Genomic DNA, 20350 nt, shown 5'->3' with positions numbered 1-20350 from the left:
TAAATCTTGGGAAGCACCTACCAAGGTATCTGACATGTAGCGAGTGGCCAGTTATAGCAGTAGGAGTAATAGTTATAATTATTACTAATACCTGTTGTTAACCAGAGGTCAGAGAGGTTAACAGCACCAGCTCTGAAGTCAGTTGCCTGAGTTCAAATCTCAGCCCCACCACTTACTAGTGCACAGATTGGGGTCCCTAAGTACTGTCCCCATGAAGAGAAATCAGGGCTCCTTGGAGACATGGCTGATTTTAGGTCTGGGGCAGAGTAGGTGGAAGAGGAGCCTGGAAAATCATACTGTGCCCAAATGAGGGAGTTGCCCAAAACTAATGGAGCCATCCTGAAGCTAACCCTGCAGACTTAAGCCACGGAAAGAATATGGATTGCAACGGATTGGAATGCAATGAATATTTGAAAATCCAGGAATTTATAATGAGTCTCAGCAGAAGAAAAGAAAGCCCTCATTTGCTACCATTGGAGGTTGAGATTGTATTGGCTTCTTACTCTGAAGGTTGATAGATAAGGAGGAAGAATTAAGCATTTATTCTTCTCCAGAATGAACTGTATTTTAGGGAGATACTAGCCCCTGTTGACGAGAATTTTAGCTGATAAATATAGAAGAAATGAAATTAGAAAGTCATTGTAAGACCATTGGGTGGGAGGTTCTTGAGGGACAGGATACTTAGGCTCCAAATGATCAGGCCATGGTGGGAGGCTGAGGGTGAACCCACCTGAACCCACTAACCCATCTCATCAATCCTGAAAGGGGGCAGCAAACAGCACACAGCCCCTGATGTGACATGATGTGGAGTACTCACCCTCCAGGAAGCATTCCTGCCTGAAATGGTGAAACTGAGCCTAATCAAACATTTAGATCCAGTTCGCAGGTTACGAGACTGAATCAGATAAACTCAGTTCTTCTGTGTAGGGAGCGCTCCCTAATGCGTCTCTCTTCCCGTGAGTCTCCATCGCTAGCCACATGTGACACTTGGCACACTTCTGGTCCCCAAATGCATGGTGTTTCCCCACAACAAGCAATTCTCTGCGACCCAGCTGGCTGTACTACAACTGAACTAAGTTCTGACACTGTCTACCCAGAGATGGTGTCAGACCCCGCAGGTCAAGGGCTCAGTCTCACAGGCCTGCCTCCCCGACCCCATTCAAATGCCAATCAGAAACTCATGTTATCGCCTGGTTTCTGAGCAACAGCTGTAGATCAGAGGTTCTAATGACCCCTCCTTGAGTTCGATTAATTTGCTAAAGTGGCTCACAGAACTCAGGGAAACACACTTACCAGTTCATTAAAGGTTATGACAAAGGACTCAGATGAACCGTCAGATGAAGAGACACACAGGGTGAGGTCTGGGAGCATGCCGGGCACAGGACCTTCTGTCCCGGTGGAGTTGGGGTGCATCACCCTCCCAGCGTGGGTGCGTTTGTCCCCCTGGAAGGTCTCTGAACCCCCTAATTTGGGAGTTTATGGAGGCTCCATCAAGTAGGCATGATCAATTATGAACCTCATTTTCAGCCCCTCTCCCCTCTCTGGAGAAGGCTGGGGCGGGCTGAAAATTCCAAGCTTCTAATGATGGCTTGGCTTTTCTGGTGACCAGACCCCATCCTGGAGTCATCCAGGAGACCACCAGAGTCCTCTCGTTAGAACAAAAAGGTGCCGCTAGTGATCTTATCACTTAGGAATTTACAAGGGCTTTAGGGGCGCTGTGCCAGGAACTGGGGCAGAGACCAGTGCACATATTTTCTATTACCTCACAAACATGCATGGAGGGCAGCCACAGGGAACTGACAGCTCATGGAAGCAATCAAAGAAATCCAGACCATGGGGCATTCTACCAGAAAGCAAGCCAGAGTTCTTCCCAAGTCATGCCCAGAGGTTAGTTTTGTTTTAAAATAAAAAAGACTTGAGATGTAACCCCACTATGCCCTTGTTGGGCTCCTGATTTGAGCAAACCAAACTTTAAAAGACGTTTTGGGGAACAATCGTTAAAACTTGAATATGAATTAGGTATTAAATTATACTGAGAAATTATTGTTAATTTAATTAGTTGTAAACATGCGACTGTCATTAGGTAGAAAAATGTCATGTTTAGAGATGATGCTGATGTATCTCAGGGTAAAATATCATGATGGTGATTTATTTGAAATTTTAAAAATATAAAGCAAACGGAAAATTTTAAATAATTGTTAAATCTAAATGATAGACATAATAGGTTACACTATCCTCTGTATTCTCGAAGTTTGAAATTTTTCACAGTAAAAATTGGAGACCACAGATCCCACCTGCCATTTTACAAATAGCCACATGATGGCAGTAGAGTATCGGGCTGGACGTGAGCCCAAGCTTTGAGGAAGAAATGCAGAAGAGCAATCACCCCACGCATTCCTTATGCATTTTTTTTTAAATCTCATCCTTGCATTTAATCGACCTTTCACTAAAGTGCCTGTGTTGGGCCTATAGGGGACAAAGAGTCAAATTCAGCCCTACCCCTGCCCTCCTGCATCCACTTTGTCTAAGTAGCGTCTGTATATCTGGGGGCCAGGAAGGAGCTGTCACCAGAAGTCTTGGTGGGTCTGAGCAGTCACGGGTGTCTATATGTTTGCCATCAGTGGAATGGAGACCTAGGCCGGGCACGTTGAAAACAAAGAAATTAATATGAGGGCAGGGATGGGGGGCAGGGGGGAAGCCAGCCACCTATGTTTTGAGTTGACCTCTTCCACAGGTATTCAAGTTTACCACTTCTCAACTGTGTGATCTTCAGAAAGTTACTTTACTTCTCTGAACCTGATGGAGCTCAGTAATGGTTCATACATTATAGTTTCTCTGTTGGAAGAGAATGAGATAGTCCATGTAAGTTGCTTAGAACAGTGCCTGGCACACAGTAGATGCTCAATACAGATGTATTTATATACCTATATGTTCCCATTTGGGGTTCTGGGACAGAGGCAGGCGGAGAGCTAGCTGATTTACACAAAGGCCCCAAGGCCCATTGGGGAAAACAACAAATCTGGCTTTGGGACTGGGGCACTGGAATTAGGGCTCTCCAGAAGGCAAGATCATCATTATAGCAGCTACATTTATTGAGGGTTTTCTCTGCGCCAGGCACTGTCCCAAGCATGTTCTATGTACTAACTTATCTACTTCTCATGACAAGCCTCTGAGGCAGGTACTATTACTATCCCTGCTTTAGAGGTGACAAAACTGAGGGGCAGAACTGTAGAGAATTTTCCTGAGCCTTCTCTGCTGGTAAGGAGGGGAGGCCAGGGTTCAAACCCAGGCAGTCTGGCCTTGCAGTCATTCACATCCACGAGGGTGGCTGTACTCCTCTTAGGCAATGGGTGCTGTGGGAAGACAAAGCACTTACCTAGAGATGGGGACAGGGGTCATAGGAGGTATGGAATCCTGGGCTTAAAGGCCCTGCACATCACCTTCCTCATGTGTCAAATAGGGATGCTAACAGAATTTACCCCTGTGGATGGTCTTAAGGTTTCAGTGAGGTGAAGTATGTGAAGTACTCAGCACTGTGTTCTTGGAAGAACACCCAGCATGTGCTTGATGAATATTAGTTTTATTATTGTTAAGTTAACCTGGAGTCCAGGGGTAAGTGCAAAGTTGGAGTATATCTGCATGAGCATTTTTCTAGCCTATCAGTTAGCTATTGCTGCGTAACTAACCACTCTACAACTCAGTGACCATTTAGTATTTATCATGGTCTACAGCACAAGGACAGCCCCCAGGATCTCCTTTGGGCAACTATTCATTCCTGAGAGAAGGTGTGGGTGGGGTTGACAACACCCTTGACACAAGGGGTTGTTTAGACCCTCTGGCTGCTTCAGGGATGACCTGCAGCGTAATTCTGACCGAGGTGAATCAAACTTAAGACTTTCCTTGTGTTGAAGCTGAGGAGGTGCAGGCAGGGGGAGCTTCCGCAGCCATCGGGCAATCGCAAGATATCGGAGAGCCCTGTGAGCATAAAGTTGACAGGCAGAGCTGAGTAGAGCCAGCCTGAGAAGAGGGGACTGCGGCCGGGAGGCCACGCCACTCTCAGACCATCCGTGCTTGGAGCCCATCCTAGCCTGGAGTTCCCAGCTATGTGAGCAAGTAAATTCTCTTTCCTTAAGGCTATGTGGGCTGGATAGCTCGTCCCTCGCAGAGTCCTAAACAGATATGCCCAGAAGTGGGCAGTCCAACAATGGACTGCTTTGGGGCTGGCAAAGCCATCAGGCAGCTAAAATGCGTCCTTTCTTTGTGCCTCTGTGGGTCAGAGATGCTGTCCTTTGCATCGTTGCTTTAATGAGTCAAAGTTGATTTCAGGATTCTGGAGTGATCGTCTTGTGCAATCAGACTGCGAGCAACTTCAGGGTAGGAACTGGGTCTCGTCCGTCTCCCCAGCAGCCAGCTTGGGGCAAGGCTCACACCAAGGTGCTTACCACACACTTGTTGAATGACAGGCTTCTTTTTCAGGGTTCTCAAGCAAGCACGGTTGCTTTGAGCCAGATAACAGATTATGGAATGCACCCAAAATCTAGACCCTCAGCAGGCTGCACCGCATTGGAGCCTGGAATTAGCGAAAGGCCGCCGCTGAGTGGTGAGTGGCTATGGGGGGACTCATGGATTCCCTGAGGCTGGCAGAAGACCTGGTTCTCTTCTGCAAAGGCCCCTGTGTGAAGGTCCACCAGAGGGCTCACTGGAAAGGAAAGGCCCGGTGTATTCCTGGACTACGGCCCCGCAGGGAGCTACCTTCATCATGGGATCCTGCCGCCAATCCCACTGTGATGAGCTTGCTTGAGGGCAGGCAAGACAATGAATGTGTAAACAGCACGGCTGCGGGGTCAGATGGGCTGAATTCAGATTCGGCTCCTTCACTTCCTAGCCTGAGCTCGGGACAAGTTGCTTAGCCTCTCAGAGCCTCCATTTCATCTTCTGCAGAATCGGGTTTAAGAAGGGTACTTACCTTCAATAGCTGTTTTGAGAATTTGATGAGAAATGCATACTTAATCTAGTGTCTGGGACAGAAATAAGTGATCAACAAACACTTCACACATGCACACACACACACACAGTTCCAAGGGGCTGTATCACACGTGTGTAGACAACAGGTGCTAAAATGCTGCATATGCAGTCACACTGGCAATAGTATCCTGTGGCCTCCGCTGATTCGTCATAAGCTCAGGAAGGCCTCTCCTCAGATGACGGCTCCCCCTCCCCCTTGCCTTTGCTCTGACCGTCCTGGTTCTCGCTTTCCCAGCAGGCACCCCACACTTACCTCCTGCAGTTAGCTCTGCAGCGGACGCAGTCCTCTTTGGAAACTTGGCCTTCACAATGTTCGACCTGAGCTAAAGGACATCTCAGGGATGCTTCCCGGGGGAAGCACACTGACCGTGGACTGGAGGGTAGGAACACTCCCCTGGGGCCTCCCCATCCCCAGCGGGCGACCTCACCCTTCCAAAAAGCCACCGGAGCATGTTTGAGAAAAGTTAAGCTGTTTTATTTCACAGGATAGCTCCACGTCAAACCAGCAGGCACCATCAGAATACGCGACAGAGGATCCAGTCAGACACTCTACAGCACGGGCGCTGGGTTGTAAGGTAGAGAAATGATGTCCGGGAGAGGGCAACACTTATCGCCAAACGGGGACAGGCAACCAGCAATCTCCTAGGGTGATTTCGGTTTGATTTTCCTGACAGTTTGGGGAGGAAGGAAACCAAAGGAAATGAAATAGACCAGCCACTCTGAAGCAATCAGAACCAAACCTATTGCCAAACCGAGTAAACAGTCACACTGCCGGGGACTAGAGCCTGAGCAGAAACTCTGGCCAGAAGCTACTTCCATTCGAGGGAAGCAAAACGCACTCTGGCTGCTCTGGTTCAAGGTTGTCGTTTGCCTGTCATTTGTCCTTTCACACAGAAAGGAGGTGTCGGCAAGGGGCAGTCCCAGAGGATGAGACGGCGGGACCCTGGCAGATCAACCTCAGAGAGGCAAGGAGGACGCAGACCTGGCAGCAAAGCCCCTGCCCTCAGCTCCCCCAGCAGCTTTAGGTATGTGCGGAATTCTCCACACGGCTGCTCAGAGGAGCGGGGACCCCAGAGAACCGGGGAAGTTGCCATGAAACATCACCATTAGCTCTGCACAGCAGAAAATCAGCAACACCTCGGCTCACCCGCTTCCTGCCTTTTCCTCCAGGTCTCCCTCCCTGAACCCAGCAGCCCCTAACCCCCATGGTTGTGAGCCAGCCGTCCTTCTTTCTAGGTTTCTCAGGAGGATGAGGCATTTGCTCTAGTATGAAAGGTTAGGGACAGAGAGACTGAGAGGAAGAACCATTCCATTAGGCGTCATGGTTTGCCATCAGCTGTGTATGTGCGCTGAGCGCCAGGTAATGACCAGGTCCCAGGAAGTCCTCTGCATCCGTGCCTCCTGAATGAGAAAGAAATCCCCCTGACAAGGCACTCCGAGGGCCTCCAACAGGGAAGCAAGCCCCACGCCAGGCCCTTCCCTGTGCTGGCCCCCTGGGGGTACCACCAGCCAGTTCTGGAGTGTTTGTTTATAAGGCAGATCGCTGAGCTGCTAGTTCCGCCGGCAGCCGAGGGATGACTCCACTTCCCCGCATCTCTTCCCACTTGGATTTCTTCATGGAATAGGAACCTTTCAACCCTCGGGAATCCGTTTCTCTCCTGCCCCTGGGCCCAGTGACCTCAGAGAAAAGACTCCCAAGTCTGATTCCCAAGCTGACAATTCCCTCCAGTTGTGCGCTCTGTCTGGGGTTCAAAAGGCGCTTCAAGGTGAGAAATCGTTAGCACTGAAAACAAGGAAAGGCAAGAATTTTTCACAGAATCCCACAGCTCAGAGCAGCTCTTTAAGAGGAAAGGGGACTAAAGGGAGAGAGTGAGAGAGGGGTAGGAAGCACGGCTCATTCTCCGTTTTATCCAAGAAAGGTCCTTAGTGGCCGGAGGCTGGGCCCCAGGCCCAGGAAACTAGACCAGGAATGAATTGTCTTTGGTCAGTTTTAAATGAACATCTTGCTGGTTCATTCCTAAAAGAGACTGAACACCAGTAACACATAAAGACAAAAGGCTTGACCTCAGGGTAAGTTGAAGGTTAAGAAACTGTTCTGTGAAGAAAAAAAAAAAAAAATTGCCCGTTATCAATGAACTGATCAGTACAGCTTTCGGTAATCGTGATGGACAAGCAGGTAAACACCACTTCCCCTTGTACAACTGGTTATACTGAGGACTACTAACTAGGTTACTACGTTTCCCCCCACGCTCACTGTACAGTTAGGTTTCTGGTACTTGTTTTTTACACTGATCTATCTACTAGGTGCAAAGATTTGGTGAGTGGCATTGGCTGTGATTTCATTGTAGCCTTTTTAAAAATTACAGTTTCACATTTTAACAGTTACTTTCCAGCATTTAAGCAAATACAGCAATATATAGTGGACTAACACAGGCAGGAGTCAGGACGAGAATGCCAATGCTCGTGACAGTGGGCGGGCCTGGATGCGCGTGGAGGGGGCCTGAGACATGCAGGGCGCCAGAAGGGTGGGGCAGGGGAAGTACTTTTCCACGTGGTTCTGCGTCAAGGCTCAGATTTGGAGCTGGATGAGTGAGGTGTGAGCTTCCCTAAATGTGAACTCACCAGCCATTTCCCAATGGAAGAATTCGTGCCCAAAGAAAACGGCAAAGGCTCTGCCCTCAGGTAATTCAGTGAAAGGCAGGCCTATTTTCAATAAGGAAAGATGAAGTTAGTCATTTCAGAGGAAAATCCACATGATCTGACTGGTGTTATGTATTTCAGCAACAGATCTGTCAACTCAGGTTTTCACTTTTCGTCTGGTAGTCATGGCAGAGAATGTGGCATTTTGCACAGCAGGCCACTGCATTTAAGGTCTGCGAGTCTCTCTGGGGTGGACATGAGAAGTCTCTTATCCCACTGAACAGCACAGCCTCCTTGCAAATAAATGACTTTAGGACCTGGACCCAGCCCCACTCTCAGCCATCTATTAAATCTTGGACAAGTCACAGCCATCCTAAGGCCTTGCTTCCTCTCCTAACCTGTAATATGGGGGAATGTTTATGTGCTAAAAAGACAGAGGGCTCCTAGCTCGTTCTGAGGCTCTTTCATTTCCAGGAGTTACAGGCAAAACAAGGAAGGTCAAGTTTGTCACTGGCCTCTCCCTGGCATTCTCTTTTTGTGCCCTTTCTTATTCTTTCCTCCACTGTGTGGAGGAAAGTGCCAGTGCTTCAGGCAAGGCAGCGTGGCTCACCACCCCTATACACCTAGGTAACGTGGCTTCATAGGTCCCCCCGTCTGGGGACCAGAGGAGAGGGCGAAACTTAATCCAATGGGCTGAAATGGTGATGATGGACTGTCAAGAGGTGATGTACCTGCAGGACCGGGCTTCATGGCTCTTATGAAGCTGGCAGGAAAATTCCACTGCCCACTTCTCAAATGCCATTAGGAGGTTTCAAAAGGATGGCGCTGGATGGTTTTCACCTTAGTGATGACCGTGAAGAGAGCAATCGTGTTGGCACAATGCTTTCTAGGTTGCATGGCTTGCTCGCTTACATTTTTATGGAGCAGGAGACAGAGGTTCGGTGAGGTGGGTGACACGCCCCCCAAACCTAACCCCATATTTTCAATTGAGTTAAATGTGCTGGAGGAGGTGGGCAAAAGGGAAGGGAAAGGGGAGAGGGAAGCTTATTTCATTGCATAAAGTCCACCGAAGCGTTCTCTAGGACGGCAAGTGCCAAGGACTCCCTCCCCGGCCCTGGTCTGAGGTGGGCACTTACGGTCCCGTGTGGTTCATGCAAGAGGCCACCAGCCAGAGCGTGTCACGGCCTGATTTCAAATTAAAATGATGGGACTCAAAGTCTCCTTGCCTGTTTAGTTCCAGATTTTGACACAGTATAATTAGTAGAAAGAGGAAAAGACAAAATTAAATATTTTGAAAATGGTATAAGTTAAACCTCTATAGTTACCACAGATTTATTCCTACAGCGTTTCTAGGTTTTGAAGTGTTCCACACCACTGTTTGGGTTTTTTTTTTTCCTTTTTCCCAACCACACATAATACTGCGCTACGATGGGGCTCAGGCTCTCACCATCCCCTCTTCTACAGTCGAACACAGGCCGCTGCAGTCAGGGCTCTTCTCGCCAACGTCCTCCATGCCTTTGGGGTGCAGTTGGTCTTGGCCTCCGTGTGGAAAGGCAGGGTCTCTGGGGTGGACGGGGGGGGGGGCTCTGTGAAGGGTTCCCCACCTCTGGGAGCAGCCTGCCCGGGGTACCACCTGCCCCACCCTTCCTTTAGGGGCAGACTGTTCTGGAAGGCCACAACTTCTGGAGACAGTGGGAGACTGGTTTTCTTTTTCTGCAGGTTAGTAGTATATTGCTTCATTCGCAGTTACTGTGGGCCTTAAATTCTCCCAGAAAAGTCCCTGCAAATCCCACCAAATAACTCAGCGGGAGATGTTTGGTGGCATGGGTCTGAGGTAAATCTAAGTTTCGTAAAAAGAAAAAGGAGATCCTATATACATTTCATATGTGTGTCCAGATCTAGTATATGTATAGATGCATAAATATATATATACACACACACACACTCCTACAGACACATACGTACATATATACGTGTACATATGCACATACACATACATACACACGTATGGATGCATGTAGAGAGCATGTCGAGAGAATAACTTTCCAGTGACGATACGCGGGTGAAGCCATTTAACATTTGCCGCGACCTTGGGAAAGGCTCCGGCTGGGGCGGCTGCTCCTCTCCGCTTGGCCGTCTGTGTGCACACAGGAGGGAGGCCTGTGGATTCATGTGGCTGAAGGCGAGCTGTGGCTCGGGCCTGGGCCTCAGCTCCACACAGACCCGCTCCCAGGCTGACCTTCCGGGCCCTGCCCGACAAGGCCAGGAGCACCGGGAGGACGTGGGAGTCACAGAGGCCACCCTCGGCCACGGCGGGCCACAGCGGCCCGGGGCGGTGCCCGCCACCCCGCAGGTCACATGGTGCCCGACTTGTCGGCCGAGCTGTTGGGGAACATCTTCTCGGTGGGCGTCACGGCCGGGCTGCCCACGCCCGAGCTGCTGCTGCTGCTGGACCGATGCTGGACCACGGGCCGCACCGGCCGCATGGGGGGCGGGCGCAGCTGGGCGCCGGCCAGGCGGGCGGACAGGGCTGGCTTGAAGGTGGTCATCATCTCGGTGGAGGAACTGCTGCTGCGACGCATGGCGGCGTCGGGGTCGCGGATGACGATGGTGTGCAGGGGGCTGGCTGGCTCTGAGCTGATGGGGCCTGGCGGGTTCTTCAGGGGCTCCAGGGTGTCCAGCACCACATCTGGCGCCTGCTTGACTGTGTTCTGCCTCTCCAGTTCCCGCAGCTCGTGCAGAGCTGTGCTCATGGTCTTCTCGATGTCCTGGGGACAGGGAGAGCGCTCGTCAGCACAGAGTCTGGAGGGCTGGGATCTAACCCTTCTGGGGCTGCTACCCAGCTTGTAGGCTTCTTAGGGAGGCTTCCCCACAAATCTCATGGAAGGGATGGAGATTGGATCCCAGGGACTCTTATAACCATAAGGAAAATCAGTGTGAGTATCGCAGACCTAGTGGTGGCAGGCTCTGCAGTCAGACAGACCTGGCTTCAAATCCTATTTCTGTGACTTCCCTGCTGTGTGACTGTGGGCAAGCCACCTTACCTCTCTGAGTCACAGAATCCTCATTCGTAGATTACAGACATGTATAATACTGACCTCAAGGGGTTGATGAGTGTATTTAATGATATGGTCCCTGCGAAGAGCATGGCATGGCACCTGGTACCTAGTGAGTATTTCCAAATAATGACAATAACAATGACAATAACAGCTAAAACCGAGCACCAATTCAAGCCCCTTCCCCTAACAATTCATTTAATCCTCTCACTTATCTGGTAGGAACTACCATTACGCTCACATCACACATGAGGAAATGGAAGCTCAGACTGGCTAAGTAACTTGTCCAAGGTCACACAGCTACTTAGCAGCATAGTAGTTCTGGCTCCAGCGTTCATGCCCCTAACTATTATTATTAAAAAATATATCTCTCCTTTGTCCATAGGAAATTTGTGTGGAGGTTGTATATCAGAATGTTTGCAATGCTCACCCCAGGATGATAGGACTGTTACTTTCTTCTCTGTATTATAATCAGAACAATTTCTTTAAAAATGGAAAATTTAAAAAGCAACAAAAATCTTCATCTGCCGACACAATTCCCAGGGATATTGCGATATTTAAGAGCTCATCAGCATGAGAGCACTTTGAATGACACAGAGAGAGATTCTGGCAGCCCAGAGGGCCGACCTGGGGCTCAGCATTCCAGGAGTGAGCACTGGAGCGGGATGACAGCATTTAACCCAGGAGCCCTGGGCCTGGATACAGAGCCCAGGTTTGGGAGGGAAAAAGGTTCCTCTGCTACCGCTGCTGGGCAACCTCGGGCAAGTCTCAGTGGCTCCGCACAACACTCGGTCCAGGTGCTGAAAGCCCCCTGCTGGCCGTGAAGATGGGATGAGACAGTGGACGTGATGACACTTTGTGAACTGCTGGATGGTGGTTTTCACACTCCCTTCAGCCAGAGTCCTCGGCTCCCATGGGGTTTCCCAGGGATGCCTCCACACAGAGGCAGGGGGAGCTGCTCAGGCTGAGCTGGGCCACCGAGAGGACAAGGAGGGACAGAACCGCTGCTGCAAAGTGCTGACCCACCTCAGGCTCCGGGATGACTATTGAGACCCACTAGCTTTTCTGCCCTGGGGCAGCTCTGGGAAAACTGAAAGTCTGGTCAGACTGATGGGGCTGGTGCCCACAGGTGTCCTGCCGGCCCCTTCCTCGTCCACGTCTTCTTTCACCTCCTCTCCTCCCCTGTCCTCAGGCGGCTCCTGCCCGCTGGGCCTCCACGACAGGCTCCAATCTGGCCTCCATCAGGGTCCCAGCCTATCATCTTGTTTGGTGAAGAGACTACTGATGATTAGCTAATGGCTAATATTAGCATTTATGCTTCCCCAGGACATTTTATCCTTTGCCCTTAACACTGTCTACTTTAAAGAAGATGCTGTTTGTGCCTTTACCTACAAGGAATAACTGTGGGGCTGTGACGGGGGTCCCACCTGACAGAAGAGAAGGCAGTCCTGTCCCAACCCTTGCTACATCCCAACCCTGCAGTGATCAAGCCCGCCTTCCGCATCTCAGTCTGCTTAAAGTCCCCCACTGACATCACTACTCTGTCTGCTCTACTCCAGCAGGAGCCAAAAGGCAAAACTAATAAATAAAATATAATTATCGCCCCTCCACCACCATCCCCACCACCACCACTCCACCCTCGCAGAGTGTGAGCCAGGAAGACAGCGAGTCCAGAGAAAGATCAGCTGGGGGGTTTAGGCGTGAGCCTTGCGTTAGTCTGAGAGGTGATGCCGTGATCTCAGAGTGGAGCTGCAGAGAGGCGCTGGGGAGCACGGACAGCGGGGGAAAATGATCCCTTTTCACCTCCTCTCGAACGAGACCTTCCCACCTTGGATGGCGGTGCTGCCAGATCCCCAAACTGCCTCTTTAACCGGGCTCCAGTCTAAATCCTAAAAGACATTTTGAGACCAGAGGATTTCAGGTAACTCCACCTACTGCTACATAGCTGCCCTCCGCAGCCTGCAATGTCAAGTGCTCATCAGAGCCAATGCTGAGCAGGCTGGAGGGCATCCAGGGTGCCCTTGGCTATTTACATACCGTTTCCCATGCTCTGCTATCGAATGGCAGCTATCAAATTAGCGTGTGTAGATATGTCTGCAGACGGAAAATGCGAGCGGCATGCCCCACGTGTATTCTTTAGGCCGCTCTTGCAAAATGCTCTGTGACTAAAGGTCAAAGAAGTCTGGGAGATGGGTGTGCCCTGCTCTCTTTCTTGAAGATTCACAATGCACATCAACATATTTAATAATGCTTGTTGCAGACAACCCATTCAAATTTGCAAGACCAGCATTCCCCAAACTTTCTTGACCATAGAACACCTTTTTCCCCTCCACTAATACCCCATGGAACCAGTCTGCTGTGGGACCTGCTTTGGAAACAGTGGCGTAGACTTCATTTGATTCTCCGTGTAAAGGGCTCTGGGCCAGGCCTCAGGTGGCCTGACCTTCCAGGTGACGGCGGATGCTAGGGCAATGCTTCCCAAGAGAATGGCCTCCAACAATGGAGGGACCAGCAGGCTGCCCGGCTGCTCTGCTGGACCCATGCCAAGATGCTGATACCTTGGGAGTGGGCATTGGGACCTGGGGCCAAACTAGATCCTGCAAGGTGTTTCACTTGCTGTGTTGATATCCCTGAGAACCTTTCCTGGCCTCCTCTAGAACACAGCCCCCAAGCTCTCAGCTTTCCCTTCCCCTTGTGAATAGGGATTCAAGGCCACTCTTCACAATACAATCCTAACCGACCCGAAGGTTCTAACTGTCTCTCTTTTCTAAACTGGGAGAAAACACTGGGAAGGGGATTCATAATGGGCATCCTGCCAAGTTCCAGAGGGAAAAATGGAAACTTCTGAACTATGATAAAAGTATCAAAAACACAGGAAAGTAGCTATGCAAATTATTAAACAACTTGAACAAACTGTCTCATAACAATTTCTTAAATGGATTTGTTTAGTTTGCTTGGCAAGTGTAAAAATCACACAGGTTTCTCATCCAGATTTTTAAAAAGTTATTTAAAAAAACACAAAACTCTAAAAGCACTCTTGAAACGCAGAGTCCCCTCCTTCAAGACTCCTGACCCAGCTGCCATTTCACAGCTGTGTGTGTTACTGGTTGGCATCTCTCTCTTCTCTAAACCATAAGCTCCATGTGGGCAGGGCCTGGATCCATTTTAGGTCAATTATACGCTCAGTGCCAGCCAGTGATTGCCACACAACAGATGCTCAATCAGTATTTGTCAATAAATGAATGAATGAACAAATGAATGAATGAATGACAAGATGAACGAATGAAAACATGAAGAGCACAATCTTGCCATGTTATGGAGACGTCTGCCATTACCACATGCCCACATCCGGGAATCCCACCTCTGGCCCTGGAGACTGGGCCCTTGGGTCTTCACAGGAGCCCCAGCCAGCAGTTGCACCCATCCAGCTTCCGCTCCCACAGGGGGGCCAGCTCATTATCTACCTCACGTTCTGGCTTAGCCTGAGCCTGGCCTGAAGGGCGAAGGGGCTCCCCCGTCTGCAGGTGCCCACCCCCTGCCCCTCTGGGTGTCGGCTGGCGCAGCCTGCCTTCCCGCCGGCCCTTACTTCTGCCAGGGCCTCGGCCTCCAGGGACTTGTGGTCCCCCAGGCTGCTGTGCCTGGTGGAGCCGCACGTCGACCGGATGCAGTGCCCTTCGGAGAGCGCCTTCTTGTCGGGGTAGTTGATGCTGCCGGCGCTCCCGAACGTCGCCATCCTCCGCTTCTCGGGGCTCTCGATCCGCCCCCGGGAGAGGGGGATTTTGTGGGGACTGCTGGGGCAGGCGGCGGCCCGGGGTGGCGTGTCTATGCTGGGGCCCAGGCCCCGGGGCGGGCTGTGTGTGTCTCCCCCGCTTCGGCGCCTGGGGATGGCTGCTCCATCAGATCGTAACCGCACTCTGCAAAGGAGCCAGGGGGCGGGGCGTGGGGCAGAGGTCAACCCTGGCCAGTGTCACACGGGTCAGCCAACCCCCAGGCCAAACGCTACACACTAGTCTAGGGAGTGAGTATAGTAAAGCCTCGTTCAGCCAGACTCTGCGGTTCTGCAGGGAAGGCACTGTCTGAGCACGTGACTCAGGCCCGCGGGTTTCATCTGCACACACGAAGGAGTCAGGGGCGTTCCAAGCTCCAGCCGGGGGTGGTGCCAATTACATAGTGAATCTCGTCTACACGTTAGGTCAGGGCCAGGAGGATTTCAACCTGGGAACACTTCGCTCCCGGTTAGGGGCTCATGGTATGTTCTTAAGCGGTTTAGAGGTCTCCATGATTCCAAAGGGCCTCTGACTGGTCTGAGGCATTGAGGCTTGACTATACCAAAGAGTTACCAGCTCCCTGCAAGCTCCCTGAAAGATGGCCCTGGTTTCCGTGGGGCAGCACAGACAACAAGCCTGGTGAAAACAGCGTGGGCTGGGGCTCAGGACACTGGGTTCTAAGCTCAGAAGGCCCCCCTGGGAACTGACCACAGCCCAGTGTTGTCACCAAAGGCTGTTCCTATGAGGCTTTTCCAGACCTTGGACAACTAGTCATTAAGAGTAAAATGTGCAGCACTGGAACGCCTTTCGTGCACTTGGATACCTTTCACCCCTCAGGGAGGCCTGTGGTGGAGTGAAAAGGGGACTAGAGTGTCTATCAGGAAGGCGAATTCTTGTCCTGTCTCTGTCACAGACTTTCCAGTGACCTCTTTCAGACCCACTTTATTAATCTGTTAAATGGGCATAATATTCCTTGCCCACCTTCTGAGGGAGGTTCAGTAGGTGGGAAAGCACTTTGAAGAGGTTCTACCCACAGGAGATTTTGCTGTGTCCTATGGAGGGCACTGAAGACTCAAAGGCACTGGTGAGGGGAGGGAAGGCTGGAAGTGGCAAGGGGGCGGGGAAGAGGGGCAGAGTGCGGGAATGGATTGTGACAGGGACCAAGCTCAGTGTGGTCAGCAGTGCTTTAGACCCTGTGCCACCAGCCAAGCTAAGCACCTCCTGTGGGCACCCCAACAGCACCAAAGCATTGGTGTTTGAGAGGAAGAGTACTGGGAAAGAACGAGAAGAAGGTAGATGAGAGAAGACAGAGGGAGAGGGAAATTGAGGCAGGAGAAGATACGGCCCCCCTGGAAGTCAAGGGACCATGACTCTGTCATCTACCTACCCCAACTGTCCATCTGCCCTGATTCTATCACTTATCAGCACCCTGAACCGAACGGAATACACTGAAAAGAGGCACATGGACTTTTGCTGAAATAACTTCATAAACATATGTTCCTATTGTGGCTGATTTCTCTGGCTTTATCTGCAAGTGCCCCATGTGTGGGTTGATCCCATGACCTCTCCACCAGAAAAACAAAGAATATGACATTTTGAGAATTCGATTAAGAAAGCAGTGACACACTGCCAGCTTTCCTTTCCAACGTCACATCTTGTGGGGAAGAAGGGGCCACGACAGCCTCCCTCTCTCCCTCCTTCTCTTTTCCTTATTGTATTTTTTTCTTTAAACAGCCACGTGCTTTGGACTATACCTGTAGAGGGAGTGAGGAGCCCAGCTCCGTACCTGGCGGAAAGATCATGTGACAGCCCCGCCCACACGCAGGAGTGAAGAAACTGGCAAATCTGCTCCCACCAAATATGTGCGTGGAGCCGAGTGTCAATTTGCCCCCACGAAGTGGGTGTGAGGCTTCTGTTTCTGCAGTGCACTTCAGGGACTAAGTGAGCTTTACATTTTTAAATATAACAAGTTAGGTCTTCAACAGAAAGTGGGGAGGAGGTGTAAGAACTGGAGACAGAGAGGAAAAATACTTGCCAACTTGCAACTCTCTCTTTCCCGTTTATTATTATTTTAAATAAAAAGCATTGGTTGCCAATATGTCTTTCCTCCTCTTTCTCCACCTCTGCCCCAAGCTGGATCACTTTCTACCTGACATTCTAGGCCAGTTCCAGCCAGCCCACCAGCTGTGCCCCATGTCATATCTTGTGGGGAAGAAGGGGCCACAACAGCCTCCCTCTTTCCCTCCTGTGCCCTGGCTTCTCCCCAGTCAGACACAAACCGGCACTGTACTAGCCGCAAAGAATGAATCCGCGTTTCCTACCGGCCCATCACCCCCCCAAAGCCGTAATCCGAGATGTGCTCCGTGGGGGACTGGAGGTCGTTTTTGGAGGAGGCCTTGTCGTCCAGCAGTGGCCCACTGCTGGCCTCGCTGTCGGCCTTTTGGCTCAGGCTGTCCGAGAAGGCATCGTCCCTGGGGAGAAGGACAGACGTGAATTGGGAGGGATTCGCTCCAGAGAACCGACATGTGCTGAGACCTGAGGGGCTGGATCCACACACACCTCGTGGTTGAGCCGCTGCTGCTTCTCCAGCAGGAGGCCCTCTGTGGCGCCGCCCGTGCCTACCTTCTCCTCCCCTCATCTAGGCTCTTCTCTCCCAGCTGCTCGAGACTGGGATAAGCTAAAGGGGAGGGTGTGCTGGAGAAATGGGGGAGGGGGCCTGCAAGCTGAGCCCTGGGCGATGAGCAGCAGTTTGGGGGTCCGGCGAGGGAGAAGGAAGGCATCTCCATCCCTCTCCGCACCCGGGGCTTTGAACAGGGGTGAGGGGCCTGGAGCTTGTTGGGGTGCCCTGCCCACCTCCCCCCCATGCCCTCTCCCTGCCCTCAGAGGCCTGGGGACATCAGAGAGCTGCTTTGGATCGTCTTGTTGTTTGCCGAGCTCTGGACTTTTCTCTGTCTCCAGACTGTCCCCTCTGCCATCAAGACGTATGCCTTTGGCGCCCTCCCCTTGAGGCCCAGCTTGGTGGCTGCTTCCTTGGTAAATCAGTTCCACCTGAGGCAGACTGGCGCTCGGAGGGAGTGTGTGCAGGAACCTTCACAGGCTTTCAAAGAACGGAAGGTGTAGACTTTCTGGGCATTATGGTGGGACTAGGTATTTGGGATGTAGGGCTTTTTTTTAATGCCCAAAATTCTTTTTTAAAAAATAGTACCCTCTTAGCTGGAAATGAGGGGATGATTGTTTCTGCCCATCTCCTGAGACAGCCACCTTGGGGTAGAGAATGGTGGGCTATTAAGAGGGGAGTGGGATGGCCACTGGCTACAGGGAAGGCCCAGGAGGGTGGAGGTATATGGCAAGATCCACTGGACACTGAGAACCATAGTGGGTGATAAACGCCCTGGAGGCTGTCAGGTGGGCCGGGATGGTGAGCCAAGGGCACCAAACATTGTCCCTGTGGACTCTGAAGGATGAGCAGTTTGCTTATTTGTTAAGTGGGTTACCATTCAAAGGGAGGTTAGACATAATCCATTCTTACGGAAGACCAAGTGTGTCATACCAGGGAGAGCAAAGTGCTGTCATACAATCCAGTACTCCCATTCCTGTGCCCATTCCAGACATCACTAATCAATCATGGCATTCTTCACAGAAGATCCCAATTCCCACTCACATGTCCTGTACAACTATGTACTGATGTGGGATGAGCCCATCCACGCCGTTGTGACGACCCTCCCACCAGTCCTCGGAGGCGCGGTGGTACAGGAGCAGTGAGGCTCCCTTCTTGAAGGACAGCTCACGTGGGGACCGCCCCACGTAGTCAAACTTGGCGATGGCCTCGATCTGCTCCACTTCTAGAAGGAAAGCAAGGGGAAGAGCATCTATGAGGCCAGCAGAAGAGCAGCCCAGGAGCCTCACTCAGATGGCCCTGGCTTCTGTGGGGCGGCACAGACAACAAGCCTGGTGAAAACAGCGTGGGCTGGGGCTCAGGATACTGGGTTCTAGGCTCAGGTCCACTCTCCATGCTGTGATCTCAGGCAGGCCATCTAACTTCCCCAAATGGAAAATGGGGCTGAAATACTACATCCTTACCTTCCACTGCCCTTCTTGTTCTCCACTTTTTAACACTTATTAAAACAATGTTATAAGAAATTTCTTTTCCTTCTATCCCTTAATGCCAGCTCTGTTTCCATTTTTCCATGAACCCTTTCCCTCTTTGTTCACTTATAATACCACCAGTGGTTCTTACCTTTTGGGAAGTCAAACAGATGTTATATATGGATTCCCTTCCATGCAAAATATTGTACACAATTTTTAAGGGTTCCCAGAAGCTTCTCTTCAGAGCTCATTGTTATGGACTGAATTCTGTCTTCCCTCAAATCCAAATGTTGTAGCCCTCACTTCCAATGTAATGGTATTTGGAGATGAGGTGTTTAGGAAGTAATTAAGCTTAAGTGAGGTCATAAGGGTGGGGCCCTAATCTGATAGAACTGGTGTCACTCTGAGAAGAGGAAGAGACGTCGGAGATCTCTCTTTCTGTCTCTTCACGTGCACAGTGGAAAGGCCTTGTGAGGACACAGTGAGAAGGTAGCTGTCTACAAGCCAGGAAGAGAGACAACAGCAGAACCCAACCCTAATGGCACCTTGATCTTGGACTTCTAGCCTCCTGAACTGTGAGGAAATATATTTCTGTTGTTTAAGCCCCTCAGTCTGTGGTATTCTATTATGGCAGCCTGCGCTGACTAACACACTCATCCATGAACTTAATTTGGGGAGCGGGAGAATTCTTATGGGGGCTATAGATCAAGCATATCCCTTTGCACACGCACATTTACCCATCAAAGCTTTATTCTTCTCTGGTCAGTGACAGGCCCTGCCTGAGTTAAGCAATGAGAACATAGCTCTTGCCCTTGAGACACTTCTACTGCCCAGCTCTGTCACCTCTTGTTTGTGTGACCGCAGGCAGGTTACATAATTTCTGTACATTTCAGTTGCCTTTAGGAGGCTTAAACTATAATCCATGAAAGAAGACAAAAAGATGGCCAACAGGTGCATGAAAAGATGCTCAACATCATTAATCATCAGGAAAATGCAAATCAAAAATCAAAACCATGAGATATCACCTCATACCTGTTAGAATGGCTATTATGAGAAAGACAAGAAATGACAAGAGTTGGCGAGGATGTGGAGAAAAGGAAACCCTTATGCACTGCTGGTGGGAAATAAATTGGCGCAGCCCCTACAGAAAACAGTATGGAGTTTCCTCCAGAAACTAAAAATAGAACTACCATGTGATCCAGCAATTCCACTTCTGGGTATTTATCCACAGGAAATGAAAACACTTAACTTGAAAGGATACCTGCACCCCCAAGTTCATTGCAGCACTATTTACAATAGCCAAGACATGGAAGCAACCAAAATGTCCATCGACAGATGAATGGATAAAGAAGATTGGTGTATATAAACAATGGAAAATTATTCAGCCATAAAAAAAGAAGGAAATCCTGCCATTTGCAACAACATGAATGGACCTTGAGGGCGTTATGCTAAGTAAAATAAGTCAGACAGAAGAAGACAAATAGTGTATGATCTCACTTGTATGTGGAATCTGAAATCAAAAACAAACCAAACTCACTGATACAGAGAACAGACTGGTGGTTGCCAGAGGTGGGGGTGGATGAAATGGGTGAAGGGAGTCAAAAGGTACAAACTCCCAGTGATAAGATCAGTAAATCATAGGATGTAATATACAGCACAGTGACTATAAATTGTGCTATATATTTGAAACTTACTAAGAGAGTAGGTCTTAAAAGTTCTCATCATAAGAAAAAAAAAGTAACTATGTGTGGTGATGAATGTTAAACCTGACTTATT

The 20350-nt window shown here is 50.3% G+C and overlaps 1 protein-coding gene across 3 annotated transcripts in view; it reads right to left on the bottom strand.

Moving 5' to 3' along the window:
• Positions 1–10019: 10019 nt before the first annotated feature.
• Positions 10020–20350, bottom strand: part of SRGAP3 (SLIT-ROBO Rho GTPase activating protein 3) — a gene marked incomplete at both ends in the record, with an annotated part of 250892 nt that continues 240561 nt past the window's right edge. For all 3 annotated transcript variants that reach the window (XM_082847212.1, XM_082847211.1, XM_082847213.1), the window contains 4 exons: positions 10020–10433; positions 14308–14635; positions 16810–16959; positions 18150–18330. In XM_082847212.1, coding sequence (XP_082703338.1) covers positions 10020–10433; positions 14308–14635; positions 16810–16959; positions 18150–18330 — 1073 coding nt within the window. The remainder of the gene's footprint in view (positions 10434–14307; positions 14636–16809; positions 16960–18149; positions 18331–20350) is intronic.

The sequence above is a fragment of the Leucopleurus acutus genome (genome assembly GCF_964270905.1).
Source record: "Leucopleurus acutus genome assembly, chromosome: 10".
In the NCBI taxonomy this organism is placed as follows: domain Eukaryota; kingdom Metazoa; phylum Chordata; class Mammalia; order Artiodactyla; family Delphinidae; genus Leucopleurus; species Leucopleurus acutus.
The sequence above is the reverse complement of the archived record's forward strand: the minus strand, read 5'-3'. Positions and strand labels throughout refer to the sequence as shown.